Source organism: Hoplias malabaricus, chromosome 15 (genome assembly GCF_029633855.1).
Source record: "Hoplias malabaricus isolate fHopMal1 chromosome 15, fHopMal1.hap1, whole genome shotgun sequence".
Taxonomy (NCBI): Eukaryota; Metazoa; Chordata; class Actinopteri; order Characiformes; family Erythrinidae; genus Hoplias; species Hoplias malabaricus.
In genome coordinates this window covers 31,330,795-31,351,774 of record NC_089814.1, presented here as the reverse complement: position 1 = coordinate 31,351,774, position 20,980 = coordinate 31,330,795, and the positions used below count along the sequence as shown (strand labels likewise).

The 20,980-nt window shown below is 45.3% G+C and overlaps 1 protein-coding gene across 7 annotated transcripts in view; it reads right to left on the bottom strand.

Moving 5' to 3' along the window:
* The window catches only part of fnbp1b (formin binding protein 1b), a 70,165-nt gene that overhangs the window by 46,221 nt on the left and 2,964 nt on the right, over nt 1–20,980 (bottom strand). For 3 of the 7 annotated variants that reach the window (XM_066645441.1, XM_066645446.1, XM_066645447.1), the window contains exon 1: nt 14,255–14,466. The exons of 1 other annotated variant lie outside the window; for it this stretch is intronic. In XM_066645441.1, the coding sequence (XP_066501538.1) occupies nt 14,255–14,302 (48 nt within the window). In that variant the 5' untranslated portion in view covers nt 14,303–14,466. Of the gene's footprint in view, nt 1–14,254; nt 14,468–20,980 lie in introns of those variants that run through there. 3 more of the 7 variants (XM_066645440.1, XM_066645444.1, XM_066645448.1) reach the window with 2 other exon arrangements.

Sequence of the window (20,980 nt, the reverse complement as noted above, 5' to 3'; positions counted from 1 at the left end):
ATTTATGCAAAATGCTCTACACTGTGTGTGTGTGTGTGTGTGTGTATATGTGTATGTGTGTGTGGGTGTGTGTTTGAGTAACACAGGGTCTTTGTGTGATGGAATGAGGGAATGAGGGAGAACAATGCTACTGTAACCTCTTAGTCAGACGACAGAGAACAGGGCCACAGCCATACACAGACATACACACACACACACACACACACACACGTAGGAGGGGTGGTCCCACCACCAACATTTGCCTTTGTGACATAAAAGTCCAGTGCGAAGTGCAGCAGTGTGTCCGGCTCAGCGTGAAACACGTTTCATTCCTTCATTTCTCACTGTTTTAACTCAGGCCTGAGAAACTGAGACACTTTGCACATTCCCCTTTAACATACTCTTCTCAACCTCTCACCCAGCCTCCAGGCTTTCACTGAGAGAACCACACACACATACAACCTGTGTTATGAATCTTGTGTCTACTGTACACGACATACTCAATACATTCACCATACAGAGCTGTGTAACGGTGGAACTGTGTTCTTTTTAGCAACGGAGCTTCATCCAATACCTCTGGAGTGTCAGAACCAAACATCCAGCGTTACTAACCTGACCTCACCAAAGCTCCAGAGGCTGAATGCTATCAAATCCTCACAACAATGTCACAATATTTACTGTAAAGCCTTCCCCTACAAGAGGGGAGACTATCACTGCAAAGAATTTTAATGCCCTTAAAGGTGCCGTTCAAAAATGTACTCCAAAACAGTTTTTATATATTTCAGAGACTCTTTCCTATCTCCTCTGCGCTGGAAAAAGCTCATGTGTTTGTACACAGCCCTGGCTTGGTAAATGTGAAATAAACAAAAAAAAGTGTTCTCTCTCTCTCTCTCTCTCTCTCTCTCTCTCTCTCTCTCTCTCCGTTTGGACAGGGAATAGAATGAAGAAAAGATGAGGAGGTTAATCCATTCCTGCGCCATAGGTGGGTAACACTGACATTTGTTTGCTATTACAGTTACATTACTTAAGGTGGAACTTACTCTTAATTTGTGACAGAGCTAGCAGCATGGAAGTAAACACAGAGCGAAAGTGATACAAAACTAAACAGCTCAAGTTACAAATGAGTTTCTGTGGTAATTCAAACAGTGAATAAAAACTTACAGACGAGTTACACTTCAATCCCCAAATAGATACAGTCACTTCTAATTCAAATACACCATTCCACCTTAAAAGATGAGGCGAGTCTGAATGAACACAAACATTGTTTGTTTCGGCCTGTTTTACTTAGAGAACAGTTGTTGTTCTCCAGATTCGTCTACGGTTCCTTTAAACCTTAGAAACAAGAGTCCACCCGAGGGTGGACACTAAACACAGAGCTTTTCCCCGTTGTTCAGTCTTAGAAGTTGTTTGTGGTTGTGGTATGTGTTACATGAGCAAAAGTGAGTGCAAAGAGGGTTACTGACACACACACACATACGGGTAGCCAGTAAAACACATACGCACACTTGAGATATATATATATGCACACTTCCAGGAACGCAAGAGTGACATTTCAACATGTGAGATGAGTGTGTGTGTGTGTGAGACAGAGTGATAGAGAAATATATATGTGCTTATTTTTTCAAAATTTTCGTAATTCATAAAAACATATCGTCACATTTCATATCATCACTGTCCAGAAAAAATAGTAACTTTACAGGAAATGGAAAAACCTTCTTAACTTTCAATGGAGGTCAATGTAAAATATTTTATTCAGAGCATTTCTATTGGTCCATTCCTCATGAAATTTTCACACAGTGTGAAGGACACCTGCTATGTTCAAATGTAGCAGTAAACTAAACATCCACTAACATGGAGAAACATGTTTTTAATTTAACAGTGCCCGTATTCTTCAACTAAGCTCCACCAACTAGGAATTTTATTTTATATTCTCATATTTTTCCTTTATCTTAGAAGATAGCTGCAGGGCCTCAAGGTCCTGGGTGGGCTGCTCTACTTGGACCACTGTCCAACCCTCAGTGATCTCCCCCAGCCTCAAGAGGGCAACGGTGAGCAGGTGTTTCCTCTGAGACCTGTGAGGACCTCCCACCGCTTCTTTACAAACTGCTGCAGAGAACACACACTGCCCAGATCTGTCACATCAAAGAACATCTAGGGATTGGATGATAACTTCAAATAATACTGGACTGTCTCAGGTGCAGTTCTGTATGTGAGTAATATTTACTGAGATATTAATAAATTGTTTTTTTGGTGGGAATCTTTTTGGGTTAGGTTGTTTGAGTCCCTCACACACTGTCAAAAATAAATCTTCTCCTCCTGCAGCAGGAAGCTGAGTCACGTTATCTGATAAAATGCAACACTCATTTACACATGAACTTACTCACTTTCCTGCTCTTTGCATAAACCTCTCAGGACGTTTGAATTTATACTCTCACTGGGTTACACTAGCCCCTCAGTCACAACTCAAACACAGGGTTACACTCGCCCTCAGTCACAACTCAAACACTGGGTTACACTCACCCCTCAGTCACAACTCGAACACAGGGTTACACTCGCCCCTCAGTCACAACTCGAACACAGGGTTACACTAGCCCCTCAGTCACAACTCAAACACAGGGTTACACTAGCCCCTCAGTCACAACTCAAACACTGGGTTACACTAGCCCCTCAGTCACAACTCAAACACAGGGTTACACTCGCCCTCAGTCACAACTCAAACACTGGGTTACACTCACCCCTCAGTCACAACTCGAACACAGGGTTACACTCGCCCCTCAGTCACAACTCGAACACAGGGTTACACTAGCCCCTCAGTCACAACTCAAACACTGGGTTACACTCGCCCCTCAGTCACAACTCAAACACAGGGTTACACTAGCCCCTCAGTCACAACTCAAACACTGGGTTACACTAGCCCCTCAGTCACAACTCAAACACTGGGTTACACTCGACCCTCAGTCACAACTCGAACACTGGGTTACACTCACCCCTCAGTCACAACTCGAACACAGGGTTACACTTGCCCCTCAGTCACAACTCAAACACTGGGTTACACTCGCCCCTCAGTCACAACTCAAACACAGGGTTACACTCGCCCCTCAGTCACAACTCGAACACAGGGTTACACTCGCCCCTCAGTCACAACTCAAACACAGGGTTACACTCGCCCCTCAGTCACAACTCAAACACAGGGTTACACTCGCCCCTCAGTCACAACTCAAACACAGGGTTACACTCGCCCCTCAGTCACAACTCGAACACAGGGTTACACTCGCCCCTCAGTCACAACTCAAACACAGGGTTACACTCGCCCCTCAGTCACAACTCAAACACAGGGTTACACTCGCCCCTCAGTCACAACTCGAACACAGGGTTACACTCGCCCCTCAGTCACAACTCGAACACAGGGTTACACTCGCCCCTCAGTCACAACTCGAACACAGGGTTACACTCGCCCCTCAGTCACAACTCGAACACAGGGTTACACTCGCCCCTCAGTCACAACTCAAACAATGGGTTACACTCACCCCTCAGTCACAACTCAAACACTGGGTTACACTCACCCCTCAGTCACAACTCAAACACAGGGTTACACTCACCCCTCAGTCACAACTCAAACACAGGGTTACACTCGCCCTTCAGTCACAACTCAAACACTGGGTTACACTCACCCCTCAGTCACAACTCGAACACAGGGTTACACTTGCCCCTCAGTCACAACTCAAACACTGGGTTACACTCGCCCCTCAGTCACAACTCAAACACAGGGTTACACTCGCCCCTCAGTCACAACTCGAACACAGGGTACACTCGCCCCTCAGTCACAACTCAAACACAGGGTTACACTCGCCCCTCAGTCACAACTCAAACACAGGGTTACACTCGCCCCTCAGTCACAACTCAAACACAGGGTTACACTCGCCCCTCAGTCACAACTCGAACACAGGGTTACACTCGCCCCTCAGTCACAACTCAAACACAGGGTTACACTCGCCCCTCAGTCACAACTCGAACACAGGGTTACACTTGCCCCTCAGTCACAACTCGAACACAGGGTTACACTCACCCCTCAGTCACAACTCAAACACAGGGTTACACTCGCCCTTCAGTCACAACTCAAACACTGGGTTACACTCACCCCTCAGTCACAACTCAAACACAGGGTTACACTCGCCCTTCAGTCACAACTCAAACACTGGGTTACACTCGCCCCTCAGTCACAACTCGAACACTGGGTTACACTCGCCCCTCAGTCACAAATCAAACACAGGGTTACACTCGCCCCTCAGTCACAACTCGAACACTGGGTTACACTCGACCCTCAGTCACAACTCGAACACTGGGTTACACTCGACCCTCAGTCACAACTCGAACACTGGGTTACACTCGACCCTCAGTCACAACTCAAACACAGGGTTACACTCGCCCCTCAGTCACAACTCGAACACAGGGTTACACTCGCCCCTCAGTCACAACTCGAACACAGGGTTACACTCGACCCTCAGTCACAACTCGAACACAGGGTTACACTCGCCCCTCAGTCACAACTCGAACACAGGGTTACACTCGCCCCTCAGTCACAACTCAAACACAGGGTTACACTCGCCCCTCAGTCACAACTCAAACACAGGGTTACACTCGCCCCTCAGTCACAACTCAAACACAGGGTTACACTCGCCCCTCAGTCACAACTCAAACACAGGGTTACACTCGCCCCTCAGTCACAACTCAAACAAACTCAGTCACTCAGACACTCACACTGAATGCAGTTATTTGTCCTGCCCCGGGACTCTTGCCGGTATATTGTAGTGTGGTTACCTGAGCAGGGAACTGAACCATAGTCTTCTGCATTATGCCAACAACAAGGAAGTGAACTACAAACACAGCAAGCATCACCACAGCAACAGACAAAGGCTGTAACTCACATCGCTGCAAGCCTTCATCCGCAGCAGCGTCTGGATCTGCGCCTGCTCCCGAGGGGACAGCGACAGAGACGTCCGGCTCCAGTCGTCCACCAGCCATCGCAACGAGGACACGGAACGGCGCCGGTCCAGAAACTCGAACCGCTCACCACGTAGCATTGTCATGGCAACCACAACCCAGAATCACTCATTCATTGAAAGAAAATGTTTTGAAAATGAAGATTTATCCAACAGTCTCATGGAAAAGAGTTTATCCCAGGATCCCAAAACAACACACGGGGCTATCCGTGCAGAAGAGAAATAATAAAGGGAGAGTGAGAACAACAGAGTGTTTGCTGGGGAGCCTAGAGGATGAAAACGATTACCCATCAGGCCTTGTGCTGGATCAGGTGATACAGGGAAACACTGCTGAACGCTGTTGTGATATTAATCTGATTAGGAAACTCTGTAAACACACACGCACACACTTCTCCAAAGGATTAGTTACTGCAACAGTTCTCAAACACAATTTGCATTGTGCATGTGTGTGTGTGTGTGTTATATAAGAGTTCAGCTTTGCGGTTGTAAACTACTTGACACCCCCTCCTCCAACATTTAGTCTGAATTGAGGTTAATCGGAGTGTGTTCTTGCTTTCTGAACACACTTCCACTGTTCCACAAACCAAAAGGAACTCCATCACTCCAGAGAATTAAAGTGGAAGTGGACAGAGACAGTTATACACGTCTAGCCCAAGGTTTCTCAAACTGTGAGCTATGGACCACACAGCTCCCCCTAGTGGCCCGTTGGCCCATCAACAGGATGTTTCATTGAGACACCTACAGGCAGAAAAGAGAATCACAGCCTCCTAAAGCAGGAAACATGGTGTTTGTGTGTAGGAGAAGAGAAGCAGAAAGACGTCACAGAGACCAATGACCAGCCCTTGGCGCTTTGAGGTTTAAACATCATCAGCTTCATATCACTTTGTGACTTTGTGACAAAAATCATTTAACATAAAACAGTGTTTGTTTCTTTGAGTGCATTAGATTTTCTAGTTATAAACAGGTGACTACGAGAAGGAAAATGCTGAGAACCCCGGCTCTGTCCCACACTTGGTGATTTGGGATCATGTGCCACTGCTCCAGAGCTCAAAGTTTCTCCAGGTTTCTCTAAAATCAACTAATTTACACCACACACACACACTCTTCATTGCTGTTTACATCTCACACACTAAACTACACAACTGTGGAAACTGGGGGAATGTCTCTTTAAACACAGTGTACAGCTTCATCACGGGCTTTTAGAACCCCACACACACACACACCACCAATCACAGTCCCAGCTGTGTGTGTGTGTGTATGTGTGTGTCTGTGTTTGGCAGCGGTAAGGAAGTTACTTGCCATGATGATACAGCAGGCAAATATACAGGGCATTTGTGGTATGTGTGTCATTTATTCGGCCCACAGACACACACACACACTGTCCACACTACAGTGGGGGGTACATAAAAGGGGTCTATTAAATTTCCCCTTGTGGCAAAAAAGTGAACATCTGACCACACAGGGCTCTCTCTGTTTACTCATGATGATACACACAAACAAACAAACAAGTTATTTACAGTGAATCCTTTTCAGATCTAATATAAGCACTACGATCCTGCTTTCTTTCCTTTATTCATTCTCTCTCTTTCCTTTCTCTCTCCCCCCCTTCCATCTATTCCATTTCTCTCTCTCTCTCTCTCTCTCTCTCTCTCTCTCTCTCGCCCATAAATAGTTCAGTGTTAGAATGAGGAACTGAGAGGGGGCGTCTCAGATATAAGACAGCTTCTGACTGAACACACACACACACACACACACACACATTAAGCAAGAGGAGAAAGGGGTGGGGGGGGGGGGGGTGAAATGTAATCAGGTCAGAGGTCAGAAGAGTGCCGAGAGGGTCCAGAGAGAGTGAGAGGATAAAAATAGAAAATCTCTGACCTTCACAAAACTGAGAGGGGGGGAAGAGAGAGAGAGAGAGAGAGAGAGAGAGAGAGAGAGAGAGAGATGGAGGGTGAGAGGAGGGGACTAAGATAACAAAACAGAATGTCAGACATAGATACTTCCATGGTGTTTTCTCTGAAACAAACTAGTGTTCTGTAATCTCTGTCCTCCCAAACAAACACACACACACGCACGCACGCACACACACACACACACACACACACACACACACACACACACACACACACACACACACCGATCTGTCAGCTCAGTGGGTTCGCTGGCTGAAGGACTGGTCATATTTAGGAGTGGGTGATCTTCAGCACGATGTGAACTGTAGCCCTGCAGGAACATCCGCACTCAGACTGTGTGTGGGTGTATGTGTGTTTAGGGAATATCATCACTATCACTAGGGCAGGTGGTGTCGCAGTCACACAGGTCCAGGGGTCTGGAGGTTGTGGGTTCGAGTCCCACTCCGGGTGACTGTTTGTGAGGAGTGTGGTGTGTTCTCCCTGTGTCTGCGTGGGTTTCCTCCGGGTGGCTGTCTGTAAGGAGTGTGGTGTGTTCTCCCTGTGTCTGTGTGGGTTTCCTCCGGGTGACTGTCTGTGAGGAGTGTGGTGTGTTCTCCCTGTGTCTGCGTGGGTTTCCTCCGGGTGACTGTCTGTGAGGAGTGTGGTGTGTTCTCCCTGTGTCTGCGTGGGTTTCCTCCGGGTGACTGTCTGTGAGGAGTGTGGTGTGTTCTCCCTGTGTCTGCGTGGGTTTCCTATGGGTGACTGCCTGTGAAGAAATTGGTGTGTCCTCCCTCGTCTTCATGGGTTTCCTCCGGTTTCCTCCTACGGGAGGACTGTGTGTGTGTGTCGCCCTGTGAAGGACTGGCGCCCCCTCCAGAGTGAATTCCTGTCTTACACACAATGATTCCAGGTAGGCTCTGGACTCACCGTGACCCTGAACTGGATAAGGGATACAGATAATTAATGAATCACTGTCAGTAATATGAGCTGACAGAGTGGTGGAGTAACAGAATGCAGAGGATGAGATGGTTGCAAACATGTAAAAATGTATGGGAAAAAGGCAGAGAGAGACGGACAAGGAAAGTAAGAAAGTAAAAATAAAACAAAGGAGAATGTGTTTAGTTCTTTCCTACTGCTTTTTTTAATCCTGAGTCTTCTGAATCATATCCTGCCCTTTATTCATAAATATAAAACAGCCTCACCTGCATAGAACAGAAACCAGATCAACATCTGGCAACCCAATGTCTCCAGACATATCTGGCAACCCACGCACCAATGCCTAATAAAGAGCACATACACACATCTGGCAACCCACTGCCAAATCAAAGGAGGCTCTCGGAGAGTGAGGCAAGACATTATAACTGTAACAGCACACGCACTCACACACACACTCACACACACACACACACACACACACACACACACACACACAAGGTTATAAAGAAGAATTTGCTGTATTTCTGTCTCCAAGTTGATAATATGTTTGTTTTCCACAACCCTCTTCCTATACAACAACTTCTTGTTCCTAACTTTCACTTCCTTCTAGAAAAGACCATATGCACGTACACACGCACACACACACACACACGCACATTCATTTGTCAACTATAGCACTTCTACTGAAGGTAAGACACAATCTGCTCCCTCAAGATTTTCACCTGTCCCCCAACAGTGCCACAATACCATCCACAGTCCTCCACTCACAGTGTAACCAGTGATTTGATTGGCTGAGTAGTGTCACGTGTGATATGTACAAACACATGATTGGTCTGTGAGTTTCCTGGAATGCTGAACCCCTAGAAGATTTAAACCAGTTAAAATAATCACTAAATATAATTAAATATTTCTCAATAGTTTTATCAGTTATACGTCTAGGTCCGGATTGGACAGGGTCTGGGTCTGGACTGGGACTGCAGGCTGTCTGTTAATGACCATGGCATTACAGTAATCCTCAACCTAAACATAACCCTAATCCCTAACCCTAGTCCTTAACGTGTTCACTTTAAATTTACATTGTGAAGTCCCCACACTAAATGGAATTCCCCATAAAAACACAGGTTTTTTTTTAATTTATTTGAATATTCAGGTCGTCCTCGTTATTTTGATCGAGCTCAAGAACAACATCTAGGTAACTGTTCTTTAGCGTTTGAGCTGTTAAGTATTGGAAAGGTAATTCAACATTGGAAGATGGCATCAAGTGAGAATATGAGAACGTAAGAACACACAGGAACACACCCTGAGCAACATCTTCATCCACCATGAGCACATGGCGAGCACCTGGCTGACTCTTCTGTTAGCATTAGCATGGACAAAGTATGATGTTTGGTTTCCGTGGTTACAGGGCCGTCCCTACCGAATGTGTGTGTGTATTTGGTTTCCTTAGCGACCCCACCTCAGCATCGCCAGGTTGGGCAGGTTACTATGGAAACGGCAGCGATGGCTGATGGACGGTTGTCAAAGCAAAACTCTGAGCTGCGATGAGAGGAAGTGACACGCACCGCGAGAGGAGAGAGAAAGGAAGTAAGAGCACAAGAGAGTTCTGGGTCCTCTTTCCCTCCTTTTACAGCCTTACACATAGTCACAGTCATTCACACATTCACCCAGTCACTCGCACGCTCAGCCAGCCACTCACACACTCAATCAGTCACTCACACATTCACCCAGTCACCCATTCACCCAGCCACTCACACACTCACCCGTTCACTCACACACACCTGTGGACATTCACACACTCTCCCAGCCATTTACACACTCAATCAGCTGAATCTGAACAGAGGAATGTACCTAGGTGAGCTGTGAAAATCTAAATTTAAAGTTTCTATTCCCACCACCAGGCCTCTATCACAGCTCACATCCTTTAGCAAGGTGTAAGCATGTTTAAATGTGTTAGAGGAGAGAGAGAGATGTGTTAGAGGAGAGAGAGAGAGAGAGAGAGAGAGAGAGCGAGAGAGAGCGCGCAAGAGCTAGAGAGAGAGAGAGTGAGAGAGAGAGAGAGAGAGAAGAGCGAAGAGCTCCTGCTGACTGCCTCTCACACCACATACGGCTCCATTTTTACTCCAGTTTTATTGCATGTGTTTGTAAAAGCATGTAAACACATATTTAACATCCTCCCTCGTTGCCCGGCAACAGCTCAGTAACTTTAAAGTGCAAACAATTCTGTGTGTGTGTTTGTATATACATACATGTGTGAAAATAAATTGGAAATGTCTGATATGCAAAAAAAAATAAAATAAAAATTGCGAGCTCACACAGACACAGACACACACACACACACAATAATACCTTCATGCACTGTGAGGACTTTACATAGACATTCACTCAAATCAAAGAGATTTAACTTAACTACTTATATAACTTAACCATAATTACTACTAACATACTTCTATATCTACATTGTTTCCCTAATCCTAGCCTAATGACCTTAAACCTAACACTAAACCTAGTCTTAACACTTATTCATCGGTAATATTTACTTTTTGGGCCTTTTTTTTACCATTTTCTGAGTGTGTTAACAGGCTTTGGTCCCCACAGTGTAATATATACCAGGTATACACACGCACACCATGGCCTATGAAACCTCATCCAGGCTAAATACCAAAGCTATTTATAAGTAAAAATATTTCCTAGGACCTAAACACACAAACCACACACACACACACTGGTGCAGCAGGAAGACCGTGCTAGAACTACCCTCCACTAAAAACATGTTATGCCAGTCACGGCCCCATCACTGCCCCCGACCCGGAGACGGTCTGAGTTCGGCTCGCTACTGGGTCCAATCAGAAAATGTCTGAAACTGTGTCTGATGTTTACACACTTCCAAAATAAACCAGGAATCCTCCTCCTCTCGCTGAAACACCAGACACTCCAGAACGGCACACAGTAAAGACAGAAGTGATTTGTATGAATGAACGTGTGTGTTATTTAGTGTGTGTGTGTGTGTGTGTGTGTGTGTGTGTGTGTTTCTGGAGCAGTCAGACCGGCTGCTTCTGATTTGAGGCTTTAAAGCTGCAGTCTGTATTCAGACAGAAATGACTGTAATCTCTTTTACCTGTGATGAGGCAAAACCTGCAACACACACACACACAGATTTGAAGAGATTATAGAGGACACTGAAGGGTGTTAACACAGAGACAAAAATTCCAGCTCTTCCAGCAGAACGGAGATATAAATGTCCACAAGTGTCCAGATGAACTTCCCAATGGTCACCCCTTCCAAGAAAACAGGGCCAAATAATGCACTGCAGGGTCCCAACTCGACTCGTCTTTTACTTATCCATCAGGTAAATTTGGTCCTGATCCTTGAACCTGGTTCTTTTTAGTCCTTGTTCTCTCTTTGTTCTGAATTAGCCCCAACAATCACACCGAAACAAACACAGCACCCCCAACAGGACAGAAACCTTGCACATCACTTCTACAGTGACAGGAGTGCATGGAGTACACAGAGATCTGACTCTACTCTGATTTATTTCACTCTGTGAAAGGGAGTGAATGTGCTCGTGCCGGGTCTCCCCTATCCCCAGAGTTACAGAAGGAGAAACAGATAACCGTGCTTTAATTTCCTCTCGTGCTCATCTGCAGAAGGGGCCTGAGGACAGAGGGTAAAATACTGTGGAATATTAATTTTTTTCAGCAATGGACACAGACGGTGACCACAAACCACAAAGTTTAGTTCTCTGTTCTTCTAAAGAAACGGACCATCACTTCTCACCGGGGAGCAGAACCGTAACTGGAGCGCGTCATTCACCATAGCTCACTGATACACATCATAAAACCACTGTGTGTGTGTGTGTGTGTGTGTGTGTGTGTGTGTGCGGCTCTGTTCATGCTACAGTTCAGCACTTCCTCCTGAGGTTGGTTCACTTCCTTCACAGGAGAGAGTAAAGCACTTGAATGCGATGGTAACAACACTCAACAAAAACGAGTCCTGTCCTCCATCTGTCTGTCTATCACTCTCTCTCACGTTCTCCACCCTTCCACTATTCCAATATTATTTCAACTGCAAAATGTCCTCATGTGTGGCCAACACATGACAGCAGAAACACACACACACACACACACACACCTTTGTCCTTTTGACTGTCCAAAATCAAACTGACCCTGCACGGCAGGATTTCCCCCACCCAGACACACCCACATACACCCACACACACACACACACCTAGTAGGAAACATGGCAGCTCCAGTTACACCCTTGAGTCAGTTCCCACCAGCAGCATGTGTGTGTGTGTGTGTGTGTGTTTGTCATTCCTGAGCATGATGACCTGGGCTGGGTGCAGTACAGTGTGTCCATGTGTGAGAGACCCATTCCATTCCCAGTCAGGTCTATTTGCAGATCCCACTCACAGCAGCATGGGATCTTTCCCCGTTTGATCTGTGAGGAAGAAAAACTAAGAAACACAATTCCACACTCGCTTCCAATTCTCCAGAAGTGTGTGAAAATGTTTATTGTAAAGTATGTCCATTAGTGGTACAATTCTACTGTTTGCGTGTAATAAATCAAAAACAGATGCTCCGCCTCTTTTTTAAAAGTCTGCTCACAACTCAACACGCTTCAAGGAGAACTATCCAGATCTTTCACATCAGCAGACAGATGCCTGCACTCTCTAACAATACCCTTTTGATGGGGTAGAGGCCATCCCACTCACCCACTTTCACAGCGAGGCTACTTAAGTGTCCATGTGCTCCCTTTAAAACTGCCCCATCCCCTCATCTGAGTTTATCCAATCACAGCTCTGGACCTGTCCGAATCTGTCCAGTCACAGCGCTGGACCCGCATTTATGTGAGAGTGGAACCGCGAGGTTAAACGGAGCAAAACAGACACAACGAGCGTTTAGAAATAAGAGCACTGACTAAAAACCGAGAACGGAAAAGAAACAGAACCAAGAACCGAAAACGGCTCAAAACCAGAGCTTCTGCTCCTCGCTGTGTGGGTCGGGGCGTGGCATCTTTAAAGTGGATCCTGAGTTCAGTGATGAAAGTTCACGGCCTGTGCAGCTTGGCTCGGTTCACTAGAGGAAGTTAGCGAGGCCCAAGTAGAGTTCCAATGCTAATCTACTGATTTGTAATGAGGATCCCTTTAGGCCAGGTTTGTCACATGGTGAAGGTGAAAGTGGCACATCTCTAAATCAGAGACAAAGATTTTCAGCAGCTAAAAAAGAGCAGTTCCTCCAGCCCCTGTCCCACCGGAAATCTAATAGAATGAGCTTCGAGTCACTTGGATTTCTGGTCTTTTCTGCAGAGACGTGATGGAGCAGATACAAGACACAGAGATGAGGCCGAGACCTGCTTACACAGGTGTTATAAACTTTTTCAGTTAAGCTCATGCCAGACTTTAGGCATATTTCATAAACTAATGCATACTAGGTTAATCTTGCATTCCCCAACAGATATCTTTAAAAAAAATCAGGGCTGTGTTTTCCAAAAGCGTCTGAGAATGAAGAAGATTCGTAAGTGGTAGAGTGAGCATCTCTCTCTCACTGTTAATATGATCTTAACACTGAGATGTTTGTGGGAAACTGGGCCCAGGTCAATATCTATTAAATTTCCCTGAAAATAGATTTTGTGGAGTTAATGGGTACACTTACTCTGCCTGAACATCTCCACAATCACATGATCAGCGTCATCTCATCACAGCTTTATAGATACAGTCTCATACCGTCTGGATGAAATTATTTGGTGACGTGGTCCTTAAATGTAGCTTTTTCTGTAGAAATGTTGTGAATAAATAGAAAATAAATGTTAAAAATGACCATTTTTATAGTGTTTCTTTTTCCCAATATGTTTAATTTAGTGGATAAACATTACTATAAAATGTGCAGAAGTTTCTCATATAATCCCACTGAGCTAAGTTTCAGAGAGACGTCTCAGTGAAAAGACTACTGTATCCAGACGGCATTAAAATCACAGCAGGACAAGCCGTTTTTAGTGTGTTGTTGTCGCTTTGGATCTAAATGATCAGAGAGTGTTGAGTAACAATATGTTTACAGTATGTCTGTAAATTTCTCACAGACAGAAAAGAGGAAAAACACCAACAAGGTTGATCCAGACAGAAATAAAATCACAGAGGAACACCTGTAAAACAAGAGTAGCCCAGGACCCTATCTATTTTTAATCCTAACTGTATAGGGCTTTAGAATATAACCAAGATATGTCGTCTGACCAGAATTCAGAAAGTGTGGCCGCAGGACACATCCTCACCATGTCACAATTCATCACATTATCATGAATCTCAGACACTGAGCCAACAAAGCCGTGTAAAACCAGCTGTCAATTCATGGACTGCCATCTTTATGCAGATATTACAGCAATAAAGCTCAGATATTTACCCCAAACCACCAAGCCCTGACATATAGACAGAAGTGTTGAGAAGTTCAGACTCACCTTCAGCTGCTGCTCTTTCACCAGTGTGTCGGGTTTCCCCAAATCCATGCTTGCTAACTGCTAACTGCTAACCATTAACCGCTAATCGCCAACCGTTATTCCAGACGTTTAGACTCAGACCCGGTCATCCGAGACGGCAGTGCCCACAGCTGACGGCCCGCTCTCTCACCAGTTCCACTGGCCGGGCACTGCCTTACATCTGTGTATGTGAGTCAATATATTTGTGTGTGTGTGAGAGAGTGTATCTGCCTCGCCCAACTCCCACTTCCAGATCCAATTCAACACTTAAGGTCCTCTCGCTCTCTCTCTCTCTCTCTATCGCACACAAACCCGAATACTCACACACACCGAAAGGTTATCTCCTGTTTCATAAAGACTCTTTTTGTTGTACTGTTTCCTGATTCTCAGCAGAACTTAACAATGTACTTTCAAACCACACCGCAGTCATACGCCTGTGGAACAGAGATGAAGGCAGGTGACGTTTAAGTGGACATATCATAAAAAGAAAATCCCTTTTCACATTGAAGTGTGGATCTAGAGCCCACCAACCCACACACTGTGAAACAAGGCCACCCAGAAACAAGACCACCCTGTCAGTTTTCTATGTGCTAAGTCAGAAAACATGGGACAAAACAAGGCATTTTGATTCTGCTCCGCTTGTGGCGTCAAATGCATAGACCTCAGAATCACCCCGCCTCCTCGTCTGAGTCTGTCCAATCACGGCGCTGGACCTGCGTTTATGTGAGAGTGCAAAGTCAAGGTTAAACGCCTCTAAACAGACACAACGTGTGCTGAGAAATAAGAGCACTGAGTAAAAACGGAAAAGAAAGAGAACAGAGTAAAAATGGCTAAAAAGTTGAGCCTTTGCTCCTCGCTCATCAATGCTGTGCGCTCAGGGTTGAGGTGAACATCGAACGGCTCATTATCATTTAAAGGAGCAGGAGCTGAAAGCATCATTCTGAGCAGGGCCATTTAGACACAGGGAGAACGTTGCATGGGGGGCTTGTGGGGTTTTGACCAAAGCAGGTCACAGACGTTTCATTAAGAACCAGAACTGTGTTCCACTGTGTGTGTGTGTGTTGTTAGTTTTATGCCTCCTTTATATTATAGTTTGATGTACTGGCTGAAGCTATGTCCTCAGGAAGAAGTGTGTATCCCTTTCGTTAAGGGTTAAGGGTTCTGTAAGCAGGTTTGTTCTCTGGGCAGTGAGCTGTGGTCTCAGAGAACTGTGTGTTGCTTTCATTCAGCCACTGGTGTCACTCTCACATGACACAACAGACAAAAACACTGGTGGCTGATCTCTCCGACCCCTGCGGGGGTGGCATTTCTCCAAAACGAGTGAGCGAACACATGAAAGGAGGAGTGAATATATGACCAGAATGCAAGATTTAAAGTGCTCCGGGCGCTTGGCCCCATGGATAATCACTTCTGACTGGCTTTACTGTTTAGACGCTTAAATACTCAGAACTTATGAAATGACTCTCTCTCTCTCTCTACTTGGTGTGTGTGTCCATGATTACGTTCTAAATGTGTTCTCTGGCATGTTATAAACCTTTTATGTCATTTACACTTTTTTTATTGTCATCTATTATGCCGGAAACCCACTGAAGAGACCCCCTCCACACACACACACAAACACATACACACCCCTCCATTACCGTAAATGACCATGCTGAGACTGAATGAGAGACCAGAACAGAGTGTATTCCTCAGGAGTGATGTCATTAAAAGAAATTATGGAGGTTGATGCCATCAGGAGGCACCTCGTTTTTAGAGGTAGTTTAGTTTGGCTGTTGTTGTTGATGTTGCTGTTGTTTTGTGGTTAAACACCAACAGGAAATCAGTTATTTACTCCAGTTAACATATTCTAAACTGCTTCCCATCAGTTTCCACCATCCTACAGCACTGTGCACAAATTCATTCCTTCATTCGTTATCTGTAAGCGCTTATCCAGTTCAGGGTCACGGTGGGTCCGAAGCCTACCTGGGATCACTGGGTGCAAGGCGGGAATACACCCTGGAGGGGGCGCCAGTCATTCACAGGGCGACACACACTCACACCTACAGACACTTTTGAGTTGCCTATCCACATGTGTTTTTGGACCTTGGGCCGAAACCGGAGCACTCGGAGGACACCCACGTGGACACAGGAAGAACACACCAAACTCTTCATAGTCACCCGGAGCGGGACTTGAACCCACAAACCCAGGACCCTGGAGCGCCACCTGCTGCCCCATATTATTATTATTAAAAATAATTTTTCTTTACAGTAAGTATGGTGATTATATAAAATATATATACGTTTACATTGTTCTGTACATCAACCAGTAAATCACAAACACACACACGCCCACACAGTCCCACAAGATGGATCAACTCAACAGCTTCTAAAGAAATTCAACAGCTGCTCTGCTGGAACAACTGGACGGAAGCTTCACAAGAGCTGGTACTGAACACCGCTCGTACCTCTCTGACCAAACAGAGTGGGGTTTAATCACCCTTCGTACCTCTCTGACCGAACGGAGCGGGATTTAATCACCCCTCGTACCTCTCTGACCGAACGGAGCGGGGTTTAATCACCCCTCGTACCTCTCTGACCGAACGGAGCGGGGTTTAATCACCCCTCGTACCTCTCTGACCGAACGGAGCGGGGTTTAATCACCCCTCGTACCTCTCTGACCGAACAGCGTGGGGTTTAATCACCCCTCGTACCTCTCTGACCGAACAGAGTGGGGTTTAATCACCCCTCGTACCTCACTGACCGAACAGAGTGGGGTTTCATGCCCCCCTCAAGTGCTCATGAAGCTCACAGAGATGGGTTTAATCTCCCAGAGTAACTCACAGAGCAGACAGTGTGGGATTAACTGCCCCATGCAGCTCCCAGAGCAAAGGAAGCAAGGTTTAATCTCCCCATGGGAGCTCAAAGAGCAAACAGCAGGACTGATTTGGCCCATGCCGCTCGTGCAGAGGTTTAACTGCCCCGCACAACTCAAGGAACAGAGTGGGATTTAAAAGTGTGAATTTCGCTAGCAAGTCTCGCTCTCCTCCTGTCAGCGTGTGACACCTCCACAGAATGAAGACAGAACATTTGTGCGGTGGACGTTAGCAGGGTGTTCCTGTTAGTGTCTCTGTCTCAGAGCTACTCCACTCTGCTCATATCTTCAGCAGTCTACCAGATGGAGATCAGAAAATCTTTCACATTCATATTTTTGCATAAAATCATAATATGAAATACATTTTCGGTCCTGCTTTTGTTCTGTTCAAGCCTTGTTTCGTTGTTTGTCTAAATCAGGTCATCTTGTCTCTTCTGGCCACACCCCCTCATGTCATGTGATTGATTCACAGGTGTTTCCCAATCGCCAACAGTTTACAAGCCTGGGTCTATGTAGTTTCTGACTCTGAAGTGTTAGGCTCTGGTTTTATTCTTTGTCTGAATCTGTATCTGCATTTCTCTTTGCTCCAGAGATGTTTTTCTTGGTCTTTTTCGCTGTGTATGTCTCTCCCTCTCCCTTGGCTTCAATCCCGTTTTTGTCTCTTGGTCGAACTTTGTCTTAGTTCTGTTTGTTTCTGTCTCTGTTCGGTTTTCTTTTCTTGTTCTGTCTGTGTTCAGTTTTGTTTTTGCTCCTGTGTAAGTTCCTTTAGACTCTTTACCCTTGTCCAACTCCTTTGGGCCCTTTGGGCGCCCTGTAGATTCATTTGGCCAAAGGATGATTATGACCTCTGCCATCTTCATCCAGCAAATGCCATCCACTCGCAGATGATTTAATCTGATCATATCCTGATATCACATTTACACAACACTCTCTACAATAAATCAGACTCAGGCCCAACCACAAGCCCCTGGACTGTAATATTATAATCCAGAATTACAAAGGGCTGTTATTTTATTTCCTGTGTTTTATTAACTTTATTAGCACTAGGAATCCCAGTGGAGACAGACAGTCACAACAGAGAAGGCCATGTCCACTATAAACCACAGAAAAGGAGTGAACAGGAACAAGTCAGGATTTTGCAAGGTTAGATTTCTCAATGACCAAGTTTTGTCATTCTCGAAACTACAGGACACCATAAAATTCATAGTTTCAATACGCAGCAGTTGATTAAGAACTCATTAGACACTAAATAACGTACTTTAGTGAAGAAGTGCTGGACTCTGTCGTCTCAGAACCCCTCAAAACCTGCAAACTACAGCCAGCAGATGCTCGATGGGACTGAGACTCTGGGCTAAACCTCGGGATTAAGCCCAGATTTACTCAAGGGTGTGAGGAAATGTTGGGATTGCTGCAGCTGATCTTTGCAAATTTACTACAGAGCTGGGGGAGATCCGGACACGTTGACTTCATATCCTGCCATTGCACTTCCTTCCAGCAGCTTCACTTTACTCAGAGAGAGAGAGAAAGAGAGAGATAAGAGTGAGACCAGAGAGTGAGAGGACTAATTTTATACCTCCAGAGAACTCAGCAGGATACCTGAGTGTGTACCTCCAGCCCACTGAGCAAATTAGGACACACACACACACACACTCAGTATGTATTAATGCTTGATGCAAACACAATTTCACACACACACTCACAGAGCCTCAAATAAACATCTATAGGACACAACTCACACTACAGCTACCACAGTACAACCGTTTCAACATCACAGATCTTCACCACTCAGCTCCTCGAGTCTTTTCCAAACCTGGAGGAGGTACAGTGACGTCAACGCTGAGGAACGAGGGGTTCTGGAGTTCACCTTCCAACCTGAATACACACACACACACACACACAGCCATAATCCCCTCTCTCTCTCTCTCTCCCCTGTGTATGAGAATGATTAAAGTACGGGGTCAGGGAGGTGGGGGCGAATATAGAAAACTGAGAAAGTGGGTGAAAATGTACATGGGGTTTATTCCATAAAGACACACACAAGGACAGAGAAAGCAGTGAGGACTAGAGATACACCAGCCATTACATTAAAGCCACTGACAGGTGACATAAATGTGGTTAATGTGATGATCTGGGTACAGGGGCGTATATTAGACAGCACCTGAACAGTCAGTTCTTCAAGTAAGTGCCTGAATGAGAGGTTGAATCTGTCCACAGGTGTGTGTGTGTGTGTGTGTGTGTGAGTGATGTCCTGTGATGAAGTAAGTAATACCATGTAATGACCATGTAAGGAAACACCAGTTTCCTAATGACTTAATTGTCTAAACTGCAACACTTTATGTAAATATCTCCCCATTTTGCTGCTCTCTGCTCTGTTTGCACTGGAAAAACCTCCTGTGTTTGTACACAGCCCTGGCTCCGTAAATAGGAAACACACTAAGTGTCTTTCTCTCTCATCTGAAGGCGTCTGGATGGTGGAGAGATTCTGAACATTGAAAAGCATGAAAAGGGATGAGTATGTTGCTCTAATCCAGTTCCATACATTGGTATTTTTGCTGTTACAGTTACATTAATTAAGTTACATTTCAAACACCTACAAGATACAGTCACTTCCTACTCAAACACACCGTTCCACCTTAAAAGATGAGGAGCTTCTGAATGAACACAAGCGGGGGGTGGGGGGGGGGGTTTGTTTGGCTGTGAGAACAGTAGCTTTTCAGAATCGTCTAAGTTGATTTAAGACTTATCCATGGTTCATTTTCTTCATCATTTGTGTGTGCTGTAGTCAGAGGAAATCACCTGCTGAATCACTCAGAGAATCAACTCCTTTATGATCCCCTTCTGACTCATCTCCCACCACAGCAGTCGAACCAGTCAGGAGTGAATCACTGATTCATTCAGGGATGAATTGAACATGAGTGACTCAACAGGGAGGGTGCGGGGGTCTCTGTGGATGCAGCTCAGCAGGAGACGTTTATGTGGTAAAGACCCTCCTGATCTCAGACAGGGGCACAGAACAAAGACGAGAGAGAGAGAGAGAGAGAGAGAGAGAGAGAGAGAGAGACCAGAAGGATAGAAATGAAAAGCAAAATGGATGAAAAGAACAGATGGAAGTGAAAGAGAAGCTGGAGAGTATAAAACAATAATAATGGGATAAGAAGAGGTGAGTATAACAGATGTTTTGGAAGCAGATCTTGTGAAACAGAATGTGATAGGAGTGTGTGCTCACTGCATGAGAGAGAGAGAGAAAGTGTGTGTGTGTGTGTGTGTGTGTATGTGTGTGTGATTTAGCCTGTAACTCCTTATCACATATCTAAAGTATCATCCCATAACACTGCATCCAGGGACTTGATGTTTCTGTTGAACACAGCAGAGATAACACACTGGACATGCCTCTATATCTCTCTCTGTGACCCCTCCCACACACACACACACACACACACACAACTTTCTCTCACGCTCTTTTTGACAGTGTGGAGAAGAGTTCTGTCCCTTCAATTCCACTGTCATATAAAGCGACTCCACTGTCCACAGTTCAGCAACTGTTAACCAATGAGAACACTGGATTCAAAATAGCAACTCCTGATTGGCTGTATAGGTTAAGTATTAAACACCAGCACCTCTTAAACCCCTGGTAACAGCCACAGTGGTGTTAAAGCTCAGACTCAGTGCTGAGTTGAGGGTAAAAGGGGGGGGGGGGTATGAACACAGATTCAACTCTGTGGAATAAAGCGCTTTAAAGCTGTTTTAATAAATTAATTAATAAATAAATAAATATAAGAGAAATATAACCATGGTCATACAGCACTGAGGAAACTTAAAAATATCAGAGCAGCAAGAGTTTATTTACTCTTATA